Raw genomic sequence first — 25,533 nt, 5'->3', positions numbered from 1 at the left:
AGAAAGTTCCAGAACTAGGTAGCAAGTACTTAAATCAAGATGGTCCTCTGAGACAAGCCCCAACCTTGAGCCCTCCAGGCGGCTGGCTGAGGAAATTTCTGGCCCTTGGGTTTGGGAACGCCCAGACACAGGAGCCAAATGTCCAGTTGGTCAAGAGAGGACAGTGGTCTGAGCCACCACTGCAGTTTCTCGGCATCGACTGGGCTGGAAGATCCCGAGTTACCTTCTCTTGTCCCCGCCGACACAGGCTCCTGTCCCTCCTCCAACCCACTGCCTGCAGAATCCGCCACTTGCAAAATCAGTAATTGGTAACAAGAGAAAAAAAAGAGAAATACATAAAAATGGCCATAGGGCAATGAATAGGCAACCAAGTGCCAATAAATACTCTGCATTGCAGCTTTGTCAGCCCTCCCTCACCGCGTGGGGCAAGCTTTACATGGTTCCGTTTGCTTTTTACATCACAAGTATCTTAAATTCCAGCACAAATGGCCCCCGCCATTCTTCCCATTCCCATCCCATCCCGATCTGCCCTTAGAAAGCCCCCGAGCCGCCGCGAGCGGTGTGGGGCACCTCTCCTCCCGGGTGCGTGTGGGAAGAGATCCAAATCACGACCCAGCGGCTAGAACCGTCTCTGGTCTCCAATTTAGAAAAAGAGGATGTTCCATAGTATCCAAAGTGCTTTTTGTTCTAAAAAGCAGCCCAAGGCTGCAAAAGGGCTTAAGAGCCAGTTGGAGTCATGATGTCCTGGAGAAATTTGGGAGTTAGGGTTACCCGGATGCAGGCAGGGACCGGGGACTCTCATTCCAGAGGCCGCGGGGCCGGCTTCGAAGAGATGGTGCAGAGGGGCTCCAATAAATATAAATAAATGTACACGGGGGCCCAGGGCCCGGCATGGCGCAGGGGTCTCTCGTGTGCAACGGCCTGCAGGAGGAGCGGGCCTGGAGGGTGGGGGGCGGGCACCCGCCTCGGAGTGCAGCCCAGGCCAGGCCAAGGGAAGCTGGCCACTCGGCCAGTTCTGCTCCAGGCCTCGGGGCCTGGGCTCTGGGGGCTGAGGTGGATGCTCAGTCCCAGAGGAATAAATTCAAGAGCCTCCCCACTGGAGGAGTTTCCGTGGTGCACCAACGCGTCCCATCTCAAAGGGGATCGCGGGTCATTTCAGGAGCCTGGCGGGGATGCAGGCCGGAGAAATCTTGTTCTCAGATGTCACTCTCTGGGAGGAGCGTTGGGGCCGGGGGAAGCTGGCGCACCTGTCCACTCCCCTCTGTCCTTCTGACTTGGGGAGGCCCCAAAAGGCCTCCTGTGGAGGTGTGAGGGGGCCAGGGGCACCAACAGGGTGTAAGAGGCCTTGCTTCCAGGTACACCAGGCTCCGGGAGCTCTCTGCCGGGCCCAGGGGCTGGGAGCAGGTGAGACCGTCGCCTCAAAGCAGGGCTATGGGCTTGTTCCCCGGGGCGCCCAGGTACTGGGAGGAGGAGGTGGTGGCTGACGTGGCCACGCTGTCTGGGGTCGAGTATGTGGCATAGAGACCTGTCACCTGCAAGTCTGGGAAGGACTGGTCGCTGCCGCTGGAGATGGGGGTCAGGCCCGAGGCCCCCAGCTCACAGCCAAGGGGCGAGTCTCCGAAGGCCCCCAGGGTGTCCAGGCTGAAGCCCCCATCCTTCATCTCCTCCCAGAGGTTCCCTTTCAAAGACAAAGGCATTTGGGTGAGCTGGCTTCGTGACAGACAGACCTGAGTTCAAGTCCTGTCTTAAGGAAGAGGCAAAGACCGTGCGCGGGGTTCAAAGTCGGGGATTGCAGGGGAGGGGGCATGGAGAAACCAAGTTCCAGTCCCCAGCCCTCCCTTTCCCACTGGGCATCCCAGGGATTGTCGCTTCTGTCCCAGAGCCTCGGCTCCTTGGGATGAAATGGAGATGATCAGAGACCTCCCCCCACCTGCCTCCCGAGGCTTCAACAGGGGGATGTGTGGAAAGCAGGCACTCTCCCTCAGGGGTCCCATCACGGCCCAGCCAGGGGACAAAAACAGCGATTTCCCTACACAATAATCCAGGGGGACAGGCGGGGAGGGCCGAATATACCCACTTCACAGCTGTAAATAACTCCCTCACGAGCTAACTCACAAACCTGCTAACCAGTCCATTCCCTCTCTAGACACGGAACTCCCAGAGGGCAGGGAGGAGCGCTCAGCCCTTGGCTGGCTCTCAGGAGGTGTGCCCGTGTCGTGAGCAGACGAATCAAGAGGCCCTTGTCCTTGCATTTGTTCGTTCAGCTCCTTTGTGTCAAGCGTGACCGAGTGGCAGGCAGTGGGTCAGAGCGTGACCTGGCCTGAGGTTGGCACACGCACGTTGAAGCAGTTACTAAGAAAAGCTGGGGGTCAGACACACCTGGGGCTCTGCCACTTACTAGCCGGGTGACCTCGGGTCAATGACCTCACTTCTGTGTCTCATCGCCTTAGTGGCAGAATGGGGACAGGAAATAGCAATGGTCTCCCAGGACTGTTGCAGGGATGCGGGTGATGGCTATGAAGTGCTTGGCACGAGGCCTGGTATACGGTAAGCACTCATGAAACGCTTACTGGAATTCACCAGCATGAGGCAGTTGGGAAGTACTTGTCCAAGGAATGAGCTGAGGGGTAAATGCCGACAGATCTCTCCCTTGGCCTCCCCCATACTTCTGGCCCTCCAGCCCCCACCCCCCACCATCCCCTTCTGTCCCGCCCCACCCCCGTTCCTGCAGCCTCACCCTGCAGGGCAAAGTCCATGATGCTGGGGTCCAGGGCGTCCACCTCAGTGCTCATGTCGGTGCTGATGTTGATGAAGTCCACGGGGGCCCGTCCTAGGGCAGGGTGGGGCAGGGGGCTAGGGCTCAGTTCCGGCAGGGCGTGCAGGGGTGGGGTCTGGGCCGGGGCCGGAGAGTCTGGGGCCAGATGTGCCTGGGGCTGGACCTGGTGGTGCAGGGGGACTGACTGCAAGGACAGGGTCATCAGGGGCTGGGGTGGGAGCTGGGAGACAGCCAGGCAGCCATGGGCCATGGCCACCGTGGCGGCGTGAGTCAGCACAGTGGTCTCGGAGTTGCCAGGCCTCCTGCAGCTTTCCGGTCGGTCCGAGATCAGCTTGTCCAGCTCCTCTGCAGGCAAGGGAAAGGTCCCTCAGAAGCCACCCTGCAGTTCCCAGGCCCCAGTGTTAGCATGCCTGTAACCCCAGCAATCCCCTTGGACTCTCTGAACCTCGGTCTCTTCATCTATGAGAGGGCACTGTACATTCTGCACAGTGTTGTTGGGGAAATGTAATGAAATCACAGATTGCATAGGGTCTTTGAGGAATGAGGGAGCCTCCCATGATAACAGTAGCTCCTCTCTTTGGGACAATGCCATAGCTCTAGGACATCCCTTGAAGCTAACAGCCTTGCAAGAGGAGGTTAAGGCAGAGAATACAAGTCCCACAACATCAGGACAAAATTTATGAGCACACAAGGGGTCCTAGCCACTCCCTGCTACTGAAGAGACATTAAGAAGTGTTACTGTGGGCTAAAAGTCGGATCCTCCTTAATGCTCTTGGTTACAAACAAGACAAGTGGTTACTCTGAAATTATTCTTGGCTGTTGGCTTGCGTCTCCTTGAATGTAAAACCAATTTGAGACTGAACCACTAGGGTCCCAGGACCTTTTTAGGGTGGCACCCAGTTAGACTGGCCCACTTAGGGGCGCCTGGGTGGCTCAGTTGGTTAAGTGTCTGCCTTTGGCTCAGGTCATGATCCCCAAGTCCTGGGACTGAGCCCCTGCGTCGGGCTCCCTGCCCCACTGAGGACCTATGGGATTGTGCCATGGTCCCCTTCTCCTCACTTTTTTGAATTATTCATCTCTGAGCCTTCATACCCGAACCTCAAGCATGATGATCCCTACAGAGTCAGGCCTGAGGCTGAGTGGAATTAAGCTTCCATTTGACATTTTCCAGTGGATGTCACCTCTATGTCCCTCCCCTTCACATCTCTTAATTAAAAAAAAAAAAAGCAGATGCCAATATATTTTTCTAATATAAAAGTGATTCATGAACAGGGTTGAAGATTTAGAAAATACAGAAACCTGTGAATAATATAAAAATCATCAGTGGTCTCTTCATTCACAGTCAAAAGTCTGGCTTATTTCTTCTAGTCTCTATGTGTACACACTCATAAATCCATACAATATAAATGAGTGGGTACACACACATATATAAATATACGTGCATTTAAGATACATTTTAAAATATGATTAGGCTGTGTTATATTGTCTTTTTTCACTTACTGAATTGGGAGTACTATTTTCTATTCCAAAAATAGTTTTGTCTCTCATCCTTGCGTGGTATGACATTATATCTATTTAATCCCCTATTGCAGGAAGTCTAGATTGCTGTCAATTTTTTACTAGTAGAAATAATTTTGTGGGACGCCTGTGTGGCTCAATGGGTTAAGCGTCTGCCTTCGGCTCAGGTCGTGATCCCAGGGTCCCGGGATTGAGCCCCTTGTCGGGCTCCCTGCTCCGCGGAGCCTGCTTCTCCCTCTGCCCCTCCACGCTGCTCATGCTCTCTCTCTCTCAAATAAATAAAATCTTAAAATAATAATAATTTTGTGACAAATAACTTTGTTTATAAACCTTTTGTTGAAATCTTTAATATCTTCAGCATACGTTGCCAGATGTAAAATAACTCAACCAAAAAAATGGGGAGTGGTTTGCAGGGTTTTTATATATTATTTTGCCCTGGAAAAGTTTAACTGAGATTCCCACCAATCATATATGAAGGTGCCTGTTTCTCTGCATCTTAGCCCCTACTGGGTGTTACTATTTTATTATTTTATTGTTTTAAAACTCGATGCCAGGGCGGCAGGCAGGCGTGGTAAGAAAGTGATGTCCTCCTGTGGTTGTTTAGTTTGGCATTTCTCTGTGAGAAACTAGGGGCTGCTTAGGGAGACTGAACAGTTTTCCACAGGCCTCTGACCAGGTCCCTCAGCGGACCTGCCCCAGGGGAGGCATATTTCCCAGGAGGAAAGGAGGAAAGTTCACCAGGCGCCCGTGTCCCCACCAGCGAGGCAGGGACCCGTGGCTGGACCGGACGCGGAGGCGGGGACGTGTGGCGCGGGCGGCGGTGGGGGTGTCTAGGCCTCACCGGGGTTGGCCATGCTCCGGTGGATGGCGGCAAGGTCCTTTCTCTTCCACTTGTACATCTCCTCCTCCATCTTGTCGATGCGGGCCAGGTTCAGGGCCCACAGGCAGCCCTTACGAGAGGAGCCGCTCATCTTGTTCTCCACCTTCTCGAAACACTTGTTCAGGGACAGGTTGTGTCGCACCGAGTTCTTCCAGCCGTCGGGAGCCGTCTGTGGGGACAGATGGACACGCAGGAGGCTCCCTCAGAGACCTCCCCGTAAGCCCTCCCTCTCCAGGGGCATCTCAGACACAGGCGTCAAGGGGCAAGGGCACGACAGTGGCAGGGTGAAGTGACAGTCCGATGGCCAGCCTTGAGTTAGGAAGACAAGAGAGACTGGTGGGGACTGTGGCTCACCGGAGGGCCCACGCCCTGTTAAAGGGGCAACCACGCGTCAGCTCCAGCCAACAGTTACTACGTGAGAACAGGCTCAGGGATGCCGAATTGTCCCCTCTTTCTCTCCTCCTCAGGAAGCAAGAGAGGGGATGCTAACACGCGGATAACTGGTCAAGTGTATTCAAAGCCAATCATGTTTAAATGCTCACACTTTATTGTTAGGTAGCCAGATACTACAGTGCACCTCACATTCTATCCCTGGCCCCCCGCACACGCACACACCACTGTCTGCGATATTTCTGCTAAGGACACTGACCACATCAGGGACCCTGCAGCTTGGTACCCTCTGACCACCTGCTCCTTATTTTGCTTTGATGCCAAGAAAAAAAAAAACGTGACTGATGGCCAACCATGCGCCAGGAGCTGCCAAGGCCCTTTACACGCAGAGCCCTCACTCACCTCGCCAGCTGGGTACCATTCTCCCCATCTTGCAGATGAGCAAACCGAGGTTCAGAGAGGCAACAGCTCTTGCCACGTCTGTGTTCTGCATCAGTACGTTTTAGGGAGTCTGTGCGGAGTCACTAGGCTGGCCCCACCACCCTCTGCCCGCCCCCCCCTCCCAGCCCCGATGCCTGGTGAATTCCTTCTCTGGGCAGAGTCCAGCTCAAATGGCCCTTCCTCCTTCTGACCTTCTTTGGCCATGTCTGTGTGAATGCACAGGTACGGGGGTCTATGGACATCGTTGGGGACCTAAGACAGTGACCCAGTTTGGCCTGGGACCAGTCCCAGATGCTGGTAGTGTGAGGGAGAGGCCGGAGCAGCTCTAGCACCCCTACCCTGGGCTGGGGCCCCTCACCTTGAAGTAGGGGAAGTGCTCCTTCATGAAGCTGTAGATCTCACTCACAGGCAGGCTGCCTGTCTTGCTGTTCTTCAGGGCCATGGCGATCAGACAACTGGAGGCGAAGGATGGGGCAGGCCAGGTGTAAAGGTGTCTCAGGCTGACAGCCCAAGGTCCCCTCTGCCAGGAAGTCTGCCCTGCTTGACCCCACCATACCAGCCCTTCCATACTCAAACTGTGTTAGCTCTGGTACCTTTTCATGGCCCTACATCTTGCCCACCCCTTGCCCTTCTCCTTGACCCTGAGCTCAGACAGTGATACCGATTTGAGAAAACTCTTTTCCTCTCTTTATCCCTTCCTCATAGTTAATGTCTATGGGCCTGTAGACTTTAACTAGGCTGCTTACCGCCACCCCCCAATCTTATGGGGTACACAATGTTATTATGTTGATGACTTTTTACATCAGAGGGAACCGAGGCTCAGAGAGGCCAAGCCACTTACCCAAGGCCACACAGTTCGTGAGTGACGGAATGGAGCATCGGGCTCAGGGTCTGGAGTGGGTTCTCCACCCTAAGGGCTGACTGAGCACATGAGGGTCCTTCCTAGAGCTCATCCCACCTGGGGGCTCCCCACTCGCCAAAAGCTCCCCCCTTGCAAGTCTGAGCTGTCCTAAAGGCAGCCCTCGCCCCTCTCCTCCCCGAGCCTCCCACGGCCCCGGCCCACCCTGGACCTCACCTGTATGAGTAGATGGGCTTGGGGTAGTGTTTGGGGTGCAGTTCCTGAGATGAATGGACAGCCATGCGGGGCTGGGGGTAGGGAGGCCGTGCTCCAAACGGGGAGCTGTACAGGCCCATGGGAGGGCACTTCCCACAGGCAGGGCAGAGAGAGAGGGTGAGAGAGAGCATAAGCCACTCACAGGAACCCCACCCCACCCCAGGCTCACTTTTTAGGAGATGCTGTTTAGCAAGATGTGAAGTCGCCGGCCCCAGGAGACAATCCTGTCTCTGCTCCCTGCAGGGGATTTAGGGAACCCAGTGAATGACTCTATGACATGGGCATGGGGAATGCTATCCCCATGTTGCCGGGGAGTAAACTGAGGCTCAGCGAGATCCCTGGCCAGTCCAACGCAGGGATGTGTGTCTCCAAGTCCAGGGCCCCTCCAAGCCCCCCGTACCTGCTGGGTGCCTGTGGGGGGCGGTAACTGTGTTTGGGAGGCAGGTGAGTAGAGCTGTGGGGCGTCCTGCAGGCCGGATGAGGGCTGGCCCCCCACAGGGATCTGATTCATCTGCAGGGGCCGCAAGAGGAGACAGAGGCCAGGGTGAAGGTGGGGCACCCCAGCCCTGGAGGACCCCTGCTCCAGCTCCCTGACCCATGCTGTGGCGCTTACACTGGTTCCATGATTGGCGATGGGGCCCAGACCTAGCATGACTGGGGGGACCATGCCAGCCGGGCTGTGGAGCAGGGCACCTGGGGTGGCTCCCACGCACATGTCAGCCGCCCTGGCCAAGGCACCTGCAAAAGGGAAGCACAGAGATGCCCGCCGGGCTGGAGGAACGGGGTCTGCAGGCAGAGCAGCTCCGTCCCTGGACACCACCAGAGGATGGAGCCTGCCCCCAACCCTCGGGGCCAGGTGCATAGCAGGCACTTGGCAAATCACCGCCCTGGAGTGTAGTGCTGAACCGCCGCTTCCTACCAGCTGTGTGACCGGGGGCCAGCCTCAGTTTCCCCATCTATACAGTGGAGCTACTGAGATCACCTACGTGTGAAGTTGTTGTGGGGGTTTAGATGCAGTAATGTCTATAAAGTGCTTATCACGTTGCTGGCTACAGGACAACATCTTGATAAATATGAGTTAGTAACAATAACGATAATGTCATTAATAGCTTGGTTCTCGTCCATCATGAAGCTAAAACATCAATTCATTATTCAGCTCTCCTCCTCAGAATCATGCCTTGGTTCCCCAGTGCCTCCTCTTCCCTCTGCCAAGCCCTGCCCCTCTGCTGAGGATGAGCTCAGGACTAGCAGATGCACTCACGCCCGCATGCCAGCCACCCGTCCTAGGCCCGGGGCAGACATTGCTAATCTAGCACAGATCCTCACTGAACCATTCTGCTTTGGGGCTACCTTCTAGATTAAACCAAGTTGACCTGCAAGATGATCCTGCCCTGGGGCCACCTCTTCCAGGAAGCCTTCGGGGCCCCTCAGCTCTCTTCTGAGTCCTGGCTGCCACATGGGCTCATCCGTGGTGCTTTTGGTCTGTCTGCCTTGCCCTCTCTCGGACCAGACCCTCAGCTCCCTGAGAACTAGGACCACGTCTTATAGGACTCAGGGCTCCAGACACCTGGCATAGAGACAGGAGCACAGGGCGGATGCGGCCGCACAGCAGAGAAGGGAGGGGCTTCCTTCTTTCACGCTTCCTGTCTGTTGCGTGCCATACAGCACCCACTGTGTGTCCAAGGTACTTTAGGCATTGAGTCTTTTCAACACCCCAGGAGGGCAGCTCTGCTATCCTTTTCGTTGCAGATAAGGAAATAGGTCAGAGAAGAAAGTACTTGCCCAAGGTCACAGAGCTGGAGGTTCTAGATCAGGGTTTGGCAAACTATGGCCAGCAAGCCAAATCTAGCTTGTGGCATGGTTTTGTAAAGAAAGTTTTATTGGTACACAACTACACCCGTTCATTTATATCGTCTGAGGCTGGGCTTGCACCACAGGGACCATCCGGCCTACGGAGTCTAAATATTGACTACCATGGCCCTTTACAGAAAGAGTTTGCTGACCCCTGCTGTGGATGTTTTGGCCAAGGACAATTTGTTCAATGAAATAAATACTCCTAGACCCTAATTTTTCAACTATTGGTACTTTTAGTGTCCTGTGATGATTGTTTTCAACCCTTTCTGTGTCTCTAACTATTCAGTCCACTTGCTGTGACTGCAACTGACTGCCATTGATTGAGCACCTACTATGTGCCAGGACCGTCGGCACTTCCCACGCATCATCCCTCTGAAGGTCAGGGTTCCGTAGACTTCTTCAGTAAAGGGCCAGGTAGCAAATATTTGAGGCTTTCCCAGCCATATGGTTTCTGTCTTCGGGTTTTTTACAACCCTTGAAAAACGCAAAACCATTCTTAACACAAGGGCGATACAAAAAACAGGCTGCAGGGTGCAGGCTGCATTTGGCCCGCGGGCCATAGTTTGCCGACTGCTTTAGCTGTTCATGATGTAGCAGGGAAGGGGCAGGGCTGTCTTTATTCTTCACTGAAACCTTAGCTCACACACAGCCTGACACACGGTGGTGAGCAAATGAATGAACCACATCCCTCCGAGGAAGGTATCACATTTTACAGATGCAGAAACAGAGGCCCAGAGAGAGAGAGTGAGCGAGCTGGCCAATCACGCAGCTGGTGGGGGGCAGTACTGGGCGTCGCCCCTCCCCTGCACCACCCTCATGCCCCCCCCCTCAGCTCCTGCGCCTACCTGGGTGTGGATGCGGTGCACTGGGGCCACCCAGGTCCACACGGCCACTCGCCATCTGCTGCAGCCGTGGCACATCCACTGCTGTGAGCCACGACAGCGACTGCAGGTCCCCGGGAAGGTCATCATCGCTGCTGGTGGCCAGGAGCCTGCAGGGAGGGGCAGGAGCTTGGGCGGGGCGGGGAGCTCAGGTCGGCTCCTGGGGGGACTCCCCCCACCTCTGGAATCACCCCCTAGCCCCTCACCTCCCCAAGCTGCCCTCATCTGCCCATCCCTGGGGCTGGGCATGGCCCCAGGATCCCCCCCTTTGGCAGCCAGATCACACATCCTCAAATCATTCCTTTGTTTACTACATCTTACCTTAGCCCCTAACTACCCCAAAAATAATAAACACTAATGTTTGTTGAGCACTTACTACGTGCCAGACACCACATCAAATCCTTCACAGGTAGTAAGCCATTTAACTCCCGGTCACCCCACGAGGCAAACGGTAGTAGTACTAGTAGTATTCCCATTTTACAGATGGAGAAACTGAGGTGCAGGGCTCAGTGCTCAACAGGCACAGTCCTTTTCAATCCTGTTTAATCCCTGCAGCAGCCCTGAGAGGTAGGATACACCCATGTGCCCCTCTTACATTCGGGGAAGCTGAGGCTCAGAGCACTGAGTCACTTGCCCAAAGCCACACGTAACAGGAAGCGGTGGGGCGGGGACCCAGGCTCAGGGCCCAAATGTAGCCCGAGCTCTTCACCATGCCCCCAGGCAGCCCCCAGAGACCTCCTGTTGGACCCACGCCCACCACTCCTCAACAGACTCATGAGCAAAACCACCACTCTCCACAGAAGGAGAAAGGCTACCCACTGAGGATGGCAGGCAGGTCCCCCGGTGTGGGGTACGCAGGCCTCCCCAGCACCCCTAAAGTCATGCTTGCCACACGGCTCCAAGGGCACTGGGCCCCCCCACCCCCGGCAGCATCTCGTCCACGGGATAAGGTGGCTGCAAACTGGCCCAGAGCCCAGGCCAGACCCACCACGCCTGCCTCCACGCCGCCCCAAGCCCTGCAGGCCAGGATCTCCCTGGTGTGTGGCCCAGAGGCCCACAGTCCACATTCTGAGAGCCACGGTTCCAGAGTAAGCGTCTCGGGGCTTCCTAGAAAGGGGGCGAGAGAAAGCAGCGCAGCCTCTGGCTTTGTCACGCATGGGACAGGGGACCCCACTGTGGGGCATCGGCCTCTGCCACCCCCGGGCCCGCCCCAGCTAGTGCTGTCTCCGCGCTGTCTTGCTGTCCCTCTCTGTCTCCCTGCTCCTTCCCACCTCGCCCGTGCTCTCTCTCCTTCTGTTTTAGGGCCACAGTTAGCGTTGCCATGGCCACAGCTGCTCCTTGTTGCAGGGGCCTGGGCCCTCAGCCCAGCAGGCTGGCATCAGGTGACCGTCGGGCTGCCCCAGCCATTGGCTGCCTTGTAGGAAAACAGGGCCTGGAAACGATTTGAAAACCCGGCCGGCCGTGTCAGCAGCAGCAGTTGGCCTAGCTGCTGTCCCCCGGCGGCCCATTGTGCAACAAACGACTGTTGCCCCCATGGCACGTGGCCCCCATTGTCCTGGGGTCTCCATGCCATTGTTGTTGCCCTCCCCCCACCCCCGGCTGCCACTCCTGCAGCCTGCTCGTAACTCATCTGGCGGGTGACAGCCACGGCCCAGGCCTGGGCGATGCCATCTGTCCCCTTGGGCCCGTGGAGACCCTGGGGTGAGGCCGAGGGGCAGGGCCTGGTGCGACGCCCACTGCACGGGGGAGGGGGTGTCTGGCCAGTCCCCACCCACCGCACGACTGGCCGACCTCCCAGAGTCTGGTGGTGGGAACCCTGCTCCCGCTCCACTAGCTGCCGTAGCTCCCCATTGCCCCCGCTGCTCTGTCTGGCACTGGAGCAGCAGGGAGGAACGGAGGTGAGCTGCTGCTGTTAGGTTTCTGAAGCCGGGGCCCCACCAAAGCCCCCTGAATGGTGCTGGGGGGGGGCTCGCAAACAGACTGGCTTTCTGGGTGCAAGCGGAGTCTCTGGCGGCCGGTGACTCTGACAGACCGTCCCCAGGGTGGTTAAGAGCTTGGGCTCTGGCGTCTAATCCTAGGCTCCACTTACCTGTGTGCCAGGGCCACGGACTTGACCTCTCTGAGCCTCAATTTTTCATCTGTAAAATAGGGTTAATAACGCTTCCTCTCTCCTAGGGGGTCATGGGGATTCCGCGGGTGGTCGCACGTAAGCCCTTGGAACGGTGTCTGACTCAGCTGCCGTTAATATTCATCCCGACACTAATGTTAATAGTAGCCAGGTCCCCGGAGGCCTGGAAGGCCATGGAAGCTTTCGGCTCTGTGGTCTCACGGGCCCGCCTCTACTGCTGCAGCAGCTAGCGGCTCCCCTTTATTGAGCACTTCCTGTATGCTCTCTCCCCATTTTACAGACAGAGACACTGAGACCCCCGAGCAGTCACTTAAATGCCCGGAGCCCGCTTCCCCATGAAGGGAGGGTCGCAGAAGGTTAACGATGCTGCTCAGCGCATAGAAGGCAGAGTAAATGGTGCTATTCTGATTGTCCTTCTATGCGTTTCTGTCCTGCTCTCTGTGTGCCCCCTCCTGGTTCTCCATTCCTCTGTCTTCCCCCACCCCCGCCCCCCACCCGTAAGGAGCACAAGCAGCCTACTGCAGCCACCCAGTGTCCATTCCACGCCCCCCTCTCCGGGACGCCCAAGCACAGTCCCACTGCCATGCCTTAGCAATTCCCCCTGCTAGGAATGCCCCCCTTTTGCTTCCTCCCCGCACCGCCCCAAAACGGTGCCCATCCCTGGAGGCTCATTGCAAATTGTCTTCTGGCTTCTTACTGCCGAAGTGCCTTCAGATCTCATCTGACCCCACCCCTCAATTGACCCACGGGCAAACTGAGGTTAGGAGGGAAGCACTTCGCTTCCAATTCACAGTCCAGAGCAAGACCAGGGCTAGGGCTCCAGGCTGCCCGTGTGGGCTCATTGCAGCCCAGGAGCGGCTTCTCCTCCGAGAAGTCGTTGTCACCCTGAACCCAATTCAGGGACCTCCCTGCATCCTAGCTGCTCCCTACACCGTGCCAGGGGCAGTGAGTTCGCATCCCCTGCCCGGCCTGTTGGATCGCTGAGGGCTGTGAGCCCCGTATCATCCTGTGTCCCTGCACACAGTGGTGCTACTTAAATGTCTGCTTGGCTGGTTGAAATAAGCTGACCCCAGGGCACCAACCCAAAGAATGGTGTGACAATGGCTGTCATGTCCAGAACTTGTAGCACTCACAGCACCAGCCTCTGCCTCCCTGAGGGCTTGCGACAGCCTCCGGACAGGGGCAGGGTGCAGGCAGCCCGACTTTACAGATGGGGAAGCTAAGGCCAGGCAGGACTCGAACCCAGGCTGTTCCTGGAGCAGGACAGGCAGAGAATCAGATGGCCCCTGGGGGCAAGGCCCCCACTGCCTCCATCATCCCGGGGCTTTCAGGTGGGGCTGTGTATACCAGCATCGCCCAGGACCGGGTTCAAATACAGAGTTCAAGACCCAGCCCAGAGTGTGGGGTCCCGCCCTTGAGCTGTGGGGCCGGGAAGCTGTATCTTAAGCACCTCTCAGCAAAGCGCCAGGGAAAGGACACCAAGGTGGTGTGACAGGGTCTTGGGCACAGTGCAAGCTTGGACTGGACGAATCTGGATTCAAGTCCTGGTGGTGACCCCTGGCTGGGAGACCTCAGACAAGTCATGTCTGGCCTCCATTTTCTCATCTGGAAAATGGGAGCATGACTGTCCATATCTCCCTGGGTTGTTTTGAGGAGCCCATGGGCCAGTGTGTATTCAACTTCGAACACGGGCCTGGCCCCGCCATGGATGTGGACACCCCGAAGCTCTGTGGTGGGGGCCGGGGGGCTGGCCCTAAAGCCTGGCTCACATCCTGCGGCCTCATCACCCGGCATTCAGGCACCTCCGTCCTGTGTGTCACAGGAACTGGGAGGCCGTGCGCCAGGCCCCACATGGGTCCCATCCCCATTACCGGGCCTGGGTCCTTAACCACCCCTGTCTACTTCTCTCCCCTCCTCTGCTCCCTGCAGAGGCGTGTCAGCCCGGCCCTCTGTCCACGGTGCCGTGTGAAGCACCCCCGCCACCTGTCCCTCCCCAAGGCCTAGAGTCCCCTCATTAAAGCTGCCCCCATCTGCCCCATTCTTGCTCTTTCCTAGCACTTCCTTGTAAATGGCGTAAACCACAGGGTCCTCAGCAGTTGTGACCCGAGAAAGACTTCTTGGTTTGGGAACCGCTCTGGCTTTCCAGCCATAGGCCCTCGGAAGGGCGCTTAATCCCCAGCCTCAGTTGTCCCACCTGGCAGATGGGTACAAGGGACAGCGATAGCAGCAGTTCCTTGTCGCCGCCCCCAGAGCCGGCTTGGTGGTGTCAAGGTGACGGGGCTTTGTGGAACATTTGCCATCTGCGAGCGTCTGGGATCCCTCCCTGGGGTGTGTGTGTGTGTGACCCTGTATCAGTCTCTTGAGTGGGTTTCCCCTCGGCCGGGAGAGAACAGGACATTTGCGACTCAAAGGAAAAGGCGAAACCCAGCCCCACTGTGCTGGGGTCTCCCAAGACCCCTCCTGCTCACTCCCTCGAGCTCTGTCTTTTCAGTCTCTGGGTGAGGAGGTATCTCCAGGGAGGACAGGGGCTGTACCCACCAGCTCTCAGTGACCCCCCCCCCCCAGTTCTGGCAGGGAGGAAGCCAGGACCAGGGCTGAGTCCGCGGCTGGGGCAGGTTCCCCCGGAGGAACCTGATGCTGAAGCAGGGAACCTTGTACCCCCTGAGGGAGGAGCTGTACCCCCAGAGCCCAGTACAGGGCCGGGCACACAGCAGGTGCTCAATAAGTCCTCACGGACCAGACAAATGAACAAACAGACCCAGCCTTCCAGATGCCCCCACTCCCCCCCCCCGCCACCAAGCCCAGGCAGGGGTGAAAGGCCCAGCTTAATATTATTTAATTTTATAAAAGCCTGCGGGCATGGCTCGGGGTGGGCGAGTCCCTGCTGTGTGTGCGCAGCCTGATCAGGCAGGTGTGGTTACCGTTACCACCTCCCATTTACCAGATGGGGACACTGAGGACGGGGGGAAACAGGCTTGTCTAGGGTCCCCCAGCCACAGACTGGGCTGGTTACAGCCCCCACTGTCCTTTCTCCCTGGCCCTCGGGGAAGGGTTGAAGAAATGGGCTCTGTAGATTCTAGAAAATTCTAGCACTGTGCTAGCCAGTAGGAAGCCACATGTGGCTCTTTCAATTTAAGTTCACTAAAATTAAACAAGAGTATCAAGTCAGTTTCTTCATCACACCAGCCACATTTCAAGTGCTCAATGGCCACACGTGGCCAGTGCCTGCCATGTTGGACAGCAAGGAATTGGAACGTTTCCATCACCACAGAAAGTTCTTACTAGGCGGTGATGGTCTGGAACATTTTTTTCAATCACGATGGAAAAATCTGTGGTGTTTCCACATTGCCTTAAAATTGGAAATTTGATTTAGGTTGGGAAATTTCAGGAGCTGATTTCATGGAATTTTTGTTTCAGTACATTTCATTATAAAAGACTCCCCCCACCTTACCTCCCACCAGTGAGGAAGTTACAGGGGAGGGCTCTATAAAAATGGGAACCTTGTACTAAGGCGGCTCACAAAGTCGTGAGCTCTCTGTCATGGGGGGCATGCAAGAAGGAGTCGAGGGATGACGGTCGGGCCCCTGTTGGACGAAAGATGAGCCCAAGCAGCCTCCAAGTTCCCTTTGATGCCAAGACCCTCTAACTTATGGAAGCAGTCTGCAGGTAAACCCTCTGGTCACATTTCTAAAGTTCTATCATCTTGGGCAAGTGCCTCTTCCTCTCTAGGCCTCAGTTTCCCCATATGTAAAGCAGCAGTGGCAGAGTGGACAGTGGTTAGGAGCTGGCATGAACCCAAGGCTGGTGGACCAGGGCCTGAACATTACTGGCTGAGTGAGGGTCACCTGCTCTGGGCCTCAGTGTAGAAAACGAGAACAATAAAGGCATCTACCCTAAAGTGACAGTCAAGAACATGACGCTAGTTCATTAGCATCAGATGAGATGAAACATCGAGGTTTCTGCTGAAAAAATCAGGCTTAACTATTAGTTCAGGGGTCCCAAAGGTGACCCCTGACAGTGCATCCTTCTCAAACCAAGTGGGGGATTTGTCAGCAATAGGGTGTCCTCATTAATGAGTGCAGAGCTTTTGGCGCAAAATGAAAATAAAAAGACCTATCTGGCACCCCAGTCCCCTTCTGAATTCGGTGGTTCCCCAACAGCTCCACCCCCCACACCCATCTTTTCCTTATAACACACACACACACACACACACACACACACACACACACACTCCTGGGGCGGGTGTCATCACCCCTGTTTATAGATAGGACAGGTGAGGCCGAGCCAGGAGAATTTGCCTCCGCAGCCTCTGGCCAATGGCCTCAGGTACCCGCCCCAGCACCTCAATTTCCCCATCTGGAACACCACGGGTTTGAGCCCCTTCCATCTCAGTGGGGCTGCCACTGGGACGGACACACAGCCTGCAGGGCCACTCAGGGTGGGGGACTGCAAAGGAAGCGGGGGGATGTGGAGGGGTGTGGTTAGACCCTGTTAGGAGCCAGGCGGTACCCCGGGGAAATCAACGTCAGAAGAACAGTCTATCACCAGTATAATTATCTGCCAACCTTTTCCAAATGCCTACTATGTGCTGGTCATTCTACATGTCTCATCTGTGTGCCCTTGTGAGTTTGCTCATCGGACGTCCCCAAGCGCTCTGCAATGCCACACTCTGAGCCCAATCCCAGCTAGGGACCTGGAGTCCTGCCTGCGCACCTCGCCACCCCCCCACCCCCTGCCTGTTGCTTTCTCTGGGGCATTTCGAAGTAGTGGGGACGAGTGTCGGCTCTGGGGTCAGCCAGGCCTGGGTTTGAATCCCACACAGCTCCTTAGTAGTTCTGAGACTGGCCTGCAGTAGTCGCCTCTCTGGGCCTCAGTTTGCTCATCTGCACAATGGGGTGCTATTGCACACAGGATGTTTGTTGTAAGGACTGATGAGATGATGCAGGTGGGGTGCCCAGCGTATCTGCATGCATTGCATGGTGGTGGTTTGCATGATTATAAACATCTTCTGAAGAGCATGCATTCAGCAGAGTGGGCTCCACGGGTAGAGCCACTAGCAGAGTGTCCGACACTCAGTCAGCATCTGCTCCATTCCATAAATATTTCCTGAACTCCTACTTGCCAGGCTGGGTGGCAAGTACACAAAAGTGCCTCTGTCCAAGGAGATAACTTTCTAAGTGACCTACGGATGCAAAGGATGGAAGATCTGCCCCCTAGCGTGCCTACCTTCCTGCCAGCGCTCTTTGGTCTGTACCACCCTCAACTCTCAAGAGCCTGTGGGATGGCTCCTTAGCAAACCCATTTCCCAGATGGGATAGCTGAGGCTCACAGAGGGGAAGGGATACCCCTCAGCCACACAGCATGTAAGCAAAAGAGCTGGGGCTTAAGCCACCCGCCCCGGAGCCTCTTTACTTAGTCTCTCTGCCAGTTTAGCTGAAATAAATCAAGCTGTGGGCAGGAAGGGTAAGTCAGTATCCTCATTTTTAGAAGGATCTGCTAGGTGCCTCTGTAGTGACGGGGCCACTGCTCAGCGGACGCTGTGGTGACCCTGGGCAAAGTGAGACACCGCTGGAGTCCACGGTTGCCATCCTATATTACCCAAGGGACCAACCTGACATTAATTAACAACATCCTTAACTAATCAGCCATGTCACTGGAGGGATGGGAGCTGAGCCAGGAAGGCAGGGCACAGCAGGGGTGAGCCCAGGGACACCTGGATTCCGGTCCTGGCTCTACTCCTGACAGAGATCCTTGTGCAGGTAGCTCAATGCCCGTGAGTCTCCGCTTCCTCATGTGCAGAATAGAGGGGAACACAGGGCCTGCCTCTTGGTTCAGGGTAAACCACAGGAAGGGTGTGGAACAGCGTTTGGCTCAAGTGCTAGACAACTATTTGTGGAATGGATGAATTTAACACCTAGCAGTCAGAGTGACCTTTCGAAAGGGACATGAGGACATGGCCCCGCCCTTAAAACCCGTTAGGGGAGTAAGGGTCCAGCTCCTCACCGTGGTCTGGCCCTGGCCGCCTCCCACCCCTCCCCTCATGCCCTCATCTGATCTGCTCTAGCCAGCCTGCCTATCCTTGAGTTCGCCAAACATTCTAAGTGCTCTTTGCACATGCTGTTCCCAAGGCCCAGAATGCCCGTCCATGCACTCATTTGCACCTGGCTCCTCCTCATGCTTCTGGTCTCAGGCTAAATCTTCCCTCCTCTGAGAGATCCGCCCTGGCTACCCACACCCCTGGTGGTCCCTTCTGTCTGTGTCTGCAGAACCTTTAGCATTTTTCAAGGAGGTATGCGTTTACATATGTTTCTAGTCTTTCCACGCTAAGAGGGCAAGGACCGGGAGGCCCCGTGTTTTGTTCAGCACAGCGCCTGGCACCCTGTGGGCATTTATTGTATCTTTGCTGGAGTAAGAGAAGGTGGAAGGATACCCAAGCCCAGCCCCGCCCAGCCCCGCCCAGCCCCGCCCAGCCCCGCCCAGCTATAATGTAATTTGCATTGCCCAATCTCTATCCATTTCCTGCCAGGCTTAGCCACACCCCCACCCCGGGAAACCCTCCCAGACCAGTCCAGCATCTCCCAATGTTTCCATTCCCTGGAATGATTAGAGCCATTAATGTCTACATAGCATAGACACCTGAGATCACCCATTAATTTTACTCAGGCGTTGCCTACCCCCGCCTTCTAGACACTAAACTCCCGGAGGTCAGGGATGACTTTGTCTTATACCTGATTACACCCAGAGCTTTCAATCTTTGACAAATATTTGTCCACCCAAGGTGAGCTGGACCCCCATGGCCATAGCCTGTTGTTGCTATAAAGGTAAAATTTCCAGGTAAAGGTAAAAGCCCTTGCTAAGGAGCTCGGCAGTGCCTGCAGTGGGCCACCTGTATCTGTGGATGGATTACAGTTTCTGCGGAGATTTTTGCTTACAGAGCTCAAGTCCAGAGCCCGCATTTAACTCTATTGCCTATGTTGGAGTTCCTTACAGTCGCTGCAGTAATTGTGCAGTGGAAGGAAACATCCCTTTCTGGCTCAAATCCCATTTCAACCCCTTTGTAACTGTGTGACCTTGGGCAAATCACTTCACCTCTCTGCACCTCAATTTTCCCATCTGTAAAATGGAATCATTCTCATAATCGTTTCCACCATGGAGGGCAGCTGTGAGGATAAGATCAAATAATGTATAAGAGACGGCCCAGCATACCGCAGGTGCTAAGACCACGTTCCTTCTTTCCCCTCCTCTGGCCTTGCATGGTCACTAGGACAGCAAATACTGTCTTTGGGGAGTCAGATCACCATCCCAGCAGAGCAGGGGGCAGAGGCACATCCAGCCCTGGGACGTCACTTCCTCTCTGATTACAACAAGGAGGTCTTACCTGCCTCCTGGAGATGTGGTTAGTCGGAAATTGTTACATTACCACAAACTGTTCCTGTTTCTAATCCAACCTTTACACAAAGGGGATTAAGCATTTCATGGCGGTGTTTATTTAGCTAACATAGCTTTTGTGATGTCTTTTGTAACCGCTTACAGGAAAAAGAAAACCAAATGCTGTTTAGCAAGCTCCAGAATTCCCAATAGGGCCAAGAGTGAGCATAGTATGAAATGATTTGATTAGGAGCATGGAAAAGAGAATCTTTCCTTTCTAGAATTTGGCTGGGACTTGGTGGGAGATTGGCGGGGGTGGGAGGTGGGGGGTGGGTTTGTGTATGTGTGTGCACATGTTTCTTGGGGTGAAACCCAAGATCCCAAAGGAAGGCTGGACCCCCCCCCCCGGAAGGCTACCTCTCTTTTCCTTGTCTACAAGGTAGCCCGAGGAGCTTCTGGCCACCGGAGGGAGAAGGGGTGTATGGATGTTGGGACCCTCACCGCCCCTGACAGATGGAGCCCCCACTCTCCCCCCTGCAAGGAGGCCACAACCAATGGGCAGAGCCACACTCATATGGGTGTGAAACCATCCGGCACACGCAGCTCAGTGGGGGGCTTGAGAGGAAAAGCAGGTGGCATCTGCCCACCCTGGTCCCCCACGGCAGGATTTTGTCATCACTTGAGCATAAACCTCCCTACATTTCTGTGGACGTGTTATTTCTCACGTGATATTGAGCCAGCCAGCCATCTACCCAATGAATATTTATTAAGTATCCACCCTGTGCGTGGCATTGTGGTTCAGAGATGAGAGAACCACTGTCCAAAGAGAGGAAGGGTTTTGCCCACATCTTAGAGGAGGGACATGGCTCTGGGAGAAGGTGAGGGTCCAAGGAGACAGCAGTCTTCCTCCTTTCTCTGGGCTTCAGTTGCCCAACCTGTAAAAGGAGGTGGCTGGACCTGATGCCTAGGATAAGTTCCCAAAGTTGGGGAAGGTGGTTGGAACCTGCTCTCCTGCCCTTTCCTGAATGTATGCCTTGGGACATGTCATGACTCCAGGCCTCAGTCTCCTTGTCTGTGAATTGGGATAATGCCAGCACCTAATGTCACGGTTGTTACTATGAAGATCAAACAGGATGGTGTGCCTCCTAAGGAGTTTCACGGGTTTCTGACACACAGTAGGTGCTTAGTAACTCATTATTCTGCAGAACCTCGATGAGCAGACTTCCCTCCCAGCCCTGAGCCAAAGGGAAACTGGCTAACTCGCATCCAACATGAGCTGTTGCTGTTGTCCTCAGGGTCAGGGCTGCCCCTGGCCCTGGCCCCAGTCCCCAGCGTCACAGGCGGGGAGGCTGCCGCCAATTTGCTGTCTAGGCCCAGCCACTGACTCTCCCAGGGGGGCAGGGCAGCCTCCAGCTGCTGTCCCCTGCCCCCGCCCCCTCCCTCCCCGCACACAGCCATTGAAAGCTAACGGCCAAAGGCGGCCCTTGGGGATGGAGGGCTGTGTGGAGGGCTGCATGGGGGCTGGAACCAGGCCGGACCGGCAGCCTGAGCGGTCCTTGGAGCCATTCCCTGGAGATGTGAGAGAGGGAATGAGAAGCCCATAAACTTCTCCTAGGCTATTATTCAGGGAGAAAAATGGGAGTGGTTGGAAGGGGCCAGGAAGGCACTGCATGATCATCAAAGCTCCCCTCCATGAGAAAGCATTCTATCCCAGGCCTGGCCCAACACCTTTTCTTGATCAAAGTGCAGAATCCTCCCAACGACCTGTGAACTGGGTTCTCTAGTTGCTCCATTTCACAGATGAAGAAAGTGAGGCACAGAGAGGGACAGCGACTTGTCCAGGGTCACACAGCTGCAAAGTGGTAGAGCAACTTATTCTGTTCCAGCCCTTGTGTTCTCCACCCGTGGGGCATGGTGCGGGGGGCGGGGGGGGGTTGGTCACGATACCCTGTGCGTGGGACAGCCTCAGGTTCGAGTGCCACTTTACCCATAACTAGCTGTGTCATCCTGTAAAGCCAGTTAATCAGGTCGGGCCTTGGTTTCCTCGTCTGCGAACCGGGCACAGGAGGGCTACACTCCTGGGGATGGTTGTGGTACAGGTAGTGAAGCCTTAAGAAACCACCAGCTGCAATTCTTCTCATGACTACTCTGCCTTCTGGGTGTGCTGGCTAGAGAACACAAGAACGCTCCGGATCCAGGCAAACAGAAAAGGCAGGACGTCCCGGCAACCCTGGATCCGGGGCTGATGCTGGACTGCTTCTCCTTGCTCTATTGCCCCACCCCTGCCGGCTGGTCAGGGAACTGGGTAGGCACTGATGGTCCCCCCTCACCCCTACTGGTAAGCTAACTGCCTCCCCTGCCCTCTTTCAGGACGGGAACTGCTTGCTTGGTGCCCCCAGACAGCTTCTGAGCTGGGCTGGCCAAGACACAGGAGACTGAGACCCCCCAAGGCTTGGAGTGGGTGGGAGCCCCTGCTGGGCAGTACCTGGGAGCAGGTGAGGGTCCAAGGAACTCCAAAGACCCCCTCTCTCGCAGAAAGCTGGACTCGTTGATAGGAACTAAGTCGTAAGAACAAGAGCAACTACTGGTTCTGTGTCTCTTGCGCTATAAAATTGACTCAGTCCTTCTGGCAGCCACATGAGGGATGTGCCCTAATCGTGCTCCTTTGAAAGCCGAGGAAACTCAAGCAAAGACATGTGACTTGTCCAAAGCTGGATTTTGAACTTGCACACACATCCGACTCCAGAGCAGCTGCCCTTCTCACCCCGATTCCCTGACTCTGGTGCTTTTACGGGGCGCTTTAAGGCAACAATAAGGCTCTATGGTTCTGAGCTTTTCCAGGCGGGCCCCCGCAGGGAAGCTCTGGCTGCCCCCCCCAACCCCTGCCGGCTTCCAGCTGGGAGGACAGAGGGAGATCCACCCCCATTCGTGGAAGGCCTTCTGGGTGCCAGACACTTTCATAGATATTGCATTCAAAACCGGCGAGAGGTAGCTTTTATGCTCCTGGCTGCACAAACAAATGAAGGTTCAGAAGTGAAATTGCCCAGGATCAAGACCTGGCAAGTGGCCAAGTTGGAAATTATTGCTTAATCTAATAACTCCATGCAGTGGGTACTATTTCTATTCCCATTTTATGGATGAGGAAACGCAGACCGCTCCACACAGCCGGAAGAGCTGGCATCATAACTGATTTCACAGCCCTAGCTCCTAACACACTTAGGATGCCCCCCACTCTACCTGCCATTATTTAAACCCGTTTGGGGCTGGCAGGAAGCCCAGAGGTCCGTGGTTGTGTGATCTTGGTTAAAGATTTCATTTCACTGCTCCAAGCCTCAAGTCTTCACCTGTACAGTGGAGGCTCATCAGAGCAGCCTCCCCAGCTGGGCATACAGTAGGCACTCACAAGCTGCCGCACGCCTGGCACACATCTGCGGTCCCAGATCTGCACACAGCAAGCTCTCAGCAAATATCTGTTTGAATTTGCGTCTCATTTGGATCTTGGAAGGCAGCGTCCAGGCCCACAGCCCCGAGGATGCAACCTCCCTCTAATTGGGGGCTGCAGTCGGCCCCAGAAGGCACTGCTGGTGAGTTGCAGTGGCCCCCAGGAGGCCAGACAGCCAGCCCCTGGGTAAACAGGGCTGATCTGAGGTGACAGCCTGCTCTTCCCAGGCCAGCCCCTGGCCTGTCCCCACTGCATAGTCTGGGCTGTGCCCCCTCTACCCATGGACACCACGCTTGCCTTGATGGGTGGGGCACTGGGAACCAGGTCAGGCCTCCCGGGCTCAAGGGAGAGCCGCTGGGAGGAGAACTCCAAACCATTCCTTTTTCTCCTCCTTCTCTTTGCTGTGTGACCTTGGACAAGCCCCTTCTCCCTTCTTGGCCTCAGTCTCCCCAGTTGTAAAAGCAGGGGACTGAACTGGTTGACCCCCTAGAGGCCGTTCAAGCTCTGAGGTTTGAAGACAAAAAGGCAAAGGACTCTGCGGAGCTTCCCCCACTCATTTGCATCTCGCTTCCTCCTGTCTCAAGAATTCATTTATTTTGGCCTCAGACTCCACCAAATTTATTCCTCAAATACGTGAGGCCCACGAGAGACCTTAATTCAAGAGCATCATTTACCGGATGATTAAATGAAGCCCAGAGAGGGCAAGGGACTTGCTGAAAATCATACAGCTAGGCTAAGAATTCCGGAGTTACCACTCACAACTTTTCCAGCATCCACTGAGGATGGAAGCCAATTCCTCCCACCACCACAACCCCCCCCCCAAAGCTTTTGGAGGGCATTTCCTGGAGCCCTGTTAGGGCCACTGTAGGGAAAGCAATCGCTGCTATTGTCATCTTAACATTCACCAGGATGCCCCGTTTCTCACCCAGGAGGGAACGTCCCTTGGAGGAGACAAAAGACTGGGCTGTGAGGGGTCCCATTGCCCCAGGCCACAAGCCCAGACACCCTCAGAGAGGCCAACTTTGAAATTGAGATCTCCCTCTCTCGCAAAATCACAGAATTTAATGTAATGATAGTTCTTGGGCAGAAACCATAAACAGCACAGAAACACTTTACACAATTTAAAAATATATCGTTTGTTATTGCTGAAGAGACCCTCACCTGTATTCCTGCGGAGAGGGGTGGTGATTTTGCCCTGAGTTTCGAATAATTCCTGACATCATGGATGAGATGTCACTTTCTATCATCTCCTTGGGGAAAAGACAAGCAGAAAACAAAGCTCCCATCAGTGACGATGTGGACAGGGCAGAAACTCAGTTTTTCCCACAATTCAGAAGGATGGAACTCAAACAACTAGAAGAACACTTCCAAAAAAAAAAAAAAGTGGTACTAGAGATTTCTTGGGCATCACAGGTCACTTTCCCAGGACAATTCTACAGGAATTCAGAAGCAAAAGAAGAGAATGGAATGGAATTGCAGGTTCTTTCGAATTCATGGGGGAAGGGCAGAGGAAGGCTCTAGAATCCAAATGTCAAGTCTTGGAAAATGTGGACTTGCAAAATAGGAATCAGAAAAACCAGATTCCCTTCCCAGCCTATTTTCAACCGCAGCTCAGTTACGATCACTTTGAAAATAAAAAAATTTTTTTTTAAAAAAGGACAGCTTGATGTGTCATGTATGTTTCTCTGGGGGAGCCAAATTCCCACTTGCAAAGGGAATAATCCCCGCAGGGCTCCCGCCCTGGAAATGCCTACAGAAATGCCACATGCCCTGGCTGGAAAACCAGTCCAACCCCCACCCGTACTCCCCACCCCCCGCCACACACAAACACAGCCTAAAAAGCAAAACAAAACAAAACTTCCCTAAGTTTCTCAAACTTCAACCCTGAAACGAACACAGAAACCCACCAAAAGACTCTCAGTTCCGCCCCAAAAGTCACTCAGGGATTCCCGGGAAGGAGAAAAGGGGAGCAGAGAGAGGTAGCACCCACGGCCCCTGCGCCCGGGTCTCCACCCTGGAAACGCAATGCAGGGCACTGTCCCGGAGGGGGGAGCAAAGCCGACCCTGCAAGGTGGTACCTGGAGCGGATCCTCGCCGGGGCCGCCGCTGCAGGCGCTCCTGGGGCGGGCGGGGGTTTCGGAGGGGGGGGCTCCCTCGCGCTCGCCCCTCGCGTTCCGCAATTTGGCCGCCGTCGCGGCTCGAACCGTTTTTAAATTTCCCTCTCTGGAGCTGTCCAGCTCAGAGCATGCGCAGTAGCCGTGCAGGGGGCTTTTCCCCCAAGGGTCAGTTACAGGGCAGGGTCAAGGGGATTGCAGCGGGTGTTTCCCAGCAGCCGCGAGCCTTGAACACCCCGGGGCTCCGGGTGGGGTGGGGTGGGGCGGGGCACAGGGGTGGGGACACCCCTCCTCAAACTTTGCCAGCAGTGGCAGCAACTGCGTGCCCGCGAGCATGCGTTGAGGAGCAGTGGGAGGGTGATTTAGGCCAAAAGAATTAAGTTGCAAAAGGATGTCGGGTGCATTAAAACTTGCAATCCTTCACTTCCCCGGGGTGGGGGGCGGTAAGGAGGTGGGTGGGCGGAGAGCTCTGCCGCGACCTCCCCTTTCCCCCGAAGGGGGACCGGCCCGGAGGCCGAGTCCCGGCCCCAGGTAGACGTGGATTCCAGCCACCTGTCCCTTTAAGAAAGTTGCGCCGGCGGGCTGGCGCGCGGCGGGCGGGGGCTGCGGGCCCGGGAGCGCTCGCGC

The 25,533-nt window shown here is 55.4% G+C and overlaps 2 protein-coding genes across 2 annotated transcripts in view; one reads left to right on the top strand and one right to left on the bottom strand.

The window, feature by feature from the left end:
- The window catches only part of MYO1H (myosin IH), a 135,037-nt gene that overhangs the window by 6,047 nt on the left and 103,457 nt on the right, over positions 1 to 25,533 (top strand). The window lies entirely within an intron of this gene.
- On the bottom strand, positions 1,419 to 24,372 carry FOXN4 (forkhead box N4). The gene is made up of 9 exons (XM_025889375.2): positions 23,954 to 24,372; positions 9,819 to 9,964; positions 7,733 to 7,857; positions 7,520 to 7,630; positions 7,081 to 7,208; positions 6,364 to 6,460; positions 5,136 to 5,343; positions 2,738 to 3,121; positions 1,419 to 1,678 (listed from the first exon to the last, which is right to left on the bottom strand). The coding sequence occupies exons 1-9, from the start codon at positions 24,076 to 24,078 to the stop codon at positions 1,419 to 1,421; spliced, it is 1,584 nt and encodes a 527-aa protein (XP_025745160.2). The 5' UTR covers positions 24,079 to 24,372.

This window comes from Callorhinus ursinus, unplaced genomic scaffold (assembly GCF_003265705.2).
Source record: "Callorhinus ursinus isolate GAN/ISIS: 27379988/994484 unplaced genomic scaffold, GSC_fseal_2.0 scaffold41, whole genome shotgun sequence".
In the NCBI taxonomy this organism is placed as follows: domain Eukaryota; kingdom Metazoa; phylum Chordata; class Mammalia; order Carnivora; family Otariidae; genus Callorhinus; species Callorhinus ursinus.
This window is presented reverse-complemented; position numbering and strand designations above follow the sequence as displayed.

Coding starts and splice junctions, on each gene's coding strand:
- FOXN4 (XM_025889375.2), bottom strand. CDS start 24,078: ATGGGAGCTTTGTTTTCTGCTTGTCTTTTCCCCAAGGAGATGATAGAA. Junction 9,965..23,953: donor CCCTCTCCGCAGGAATACAG/GTGAGGGTCTCT, acceptor CCCTCCCTGCAG/GCTCCTGGCCACCAGCAGCG. Junction 6,461..7,080: donor AAGCCCATCTACTCATACAG/GTGAGGTCCAGG, acceptor CTTCGCCTCCAG/TTGTCTGATCGCCATGGCCC.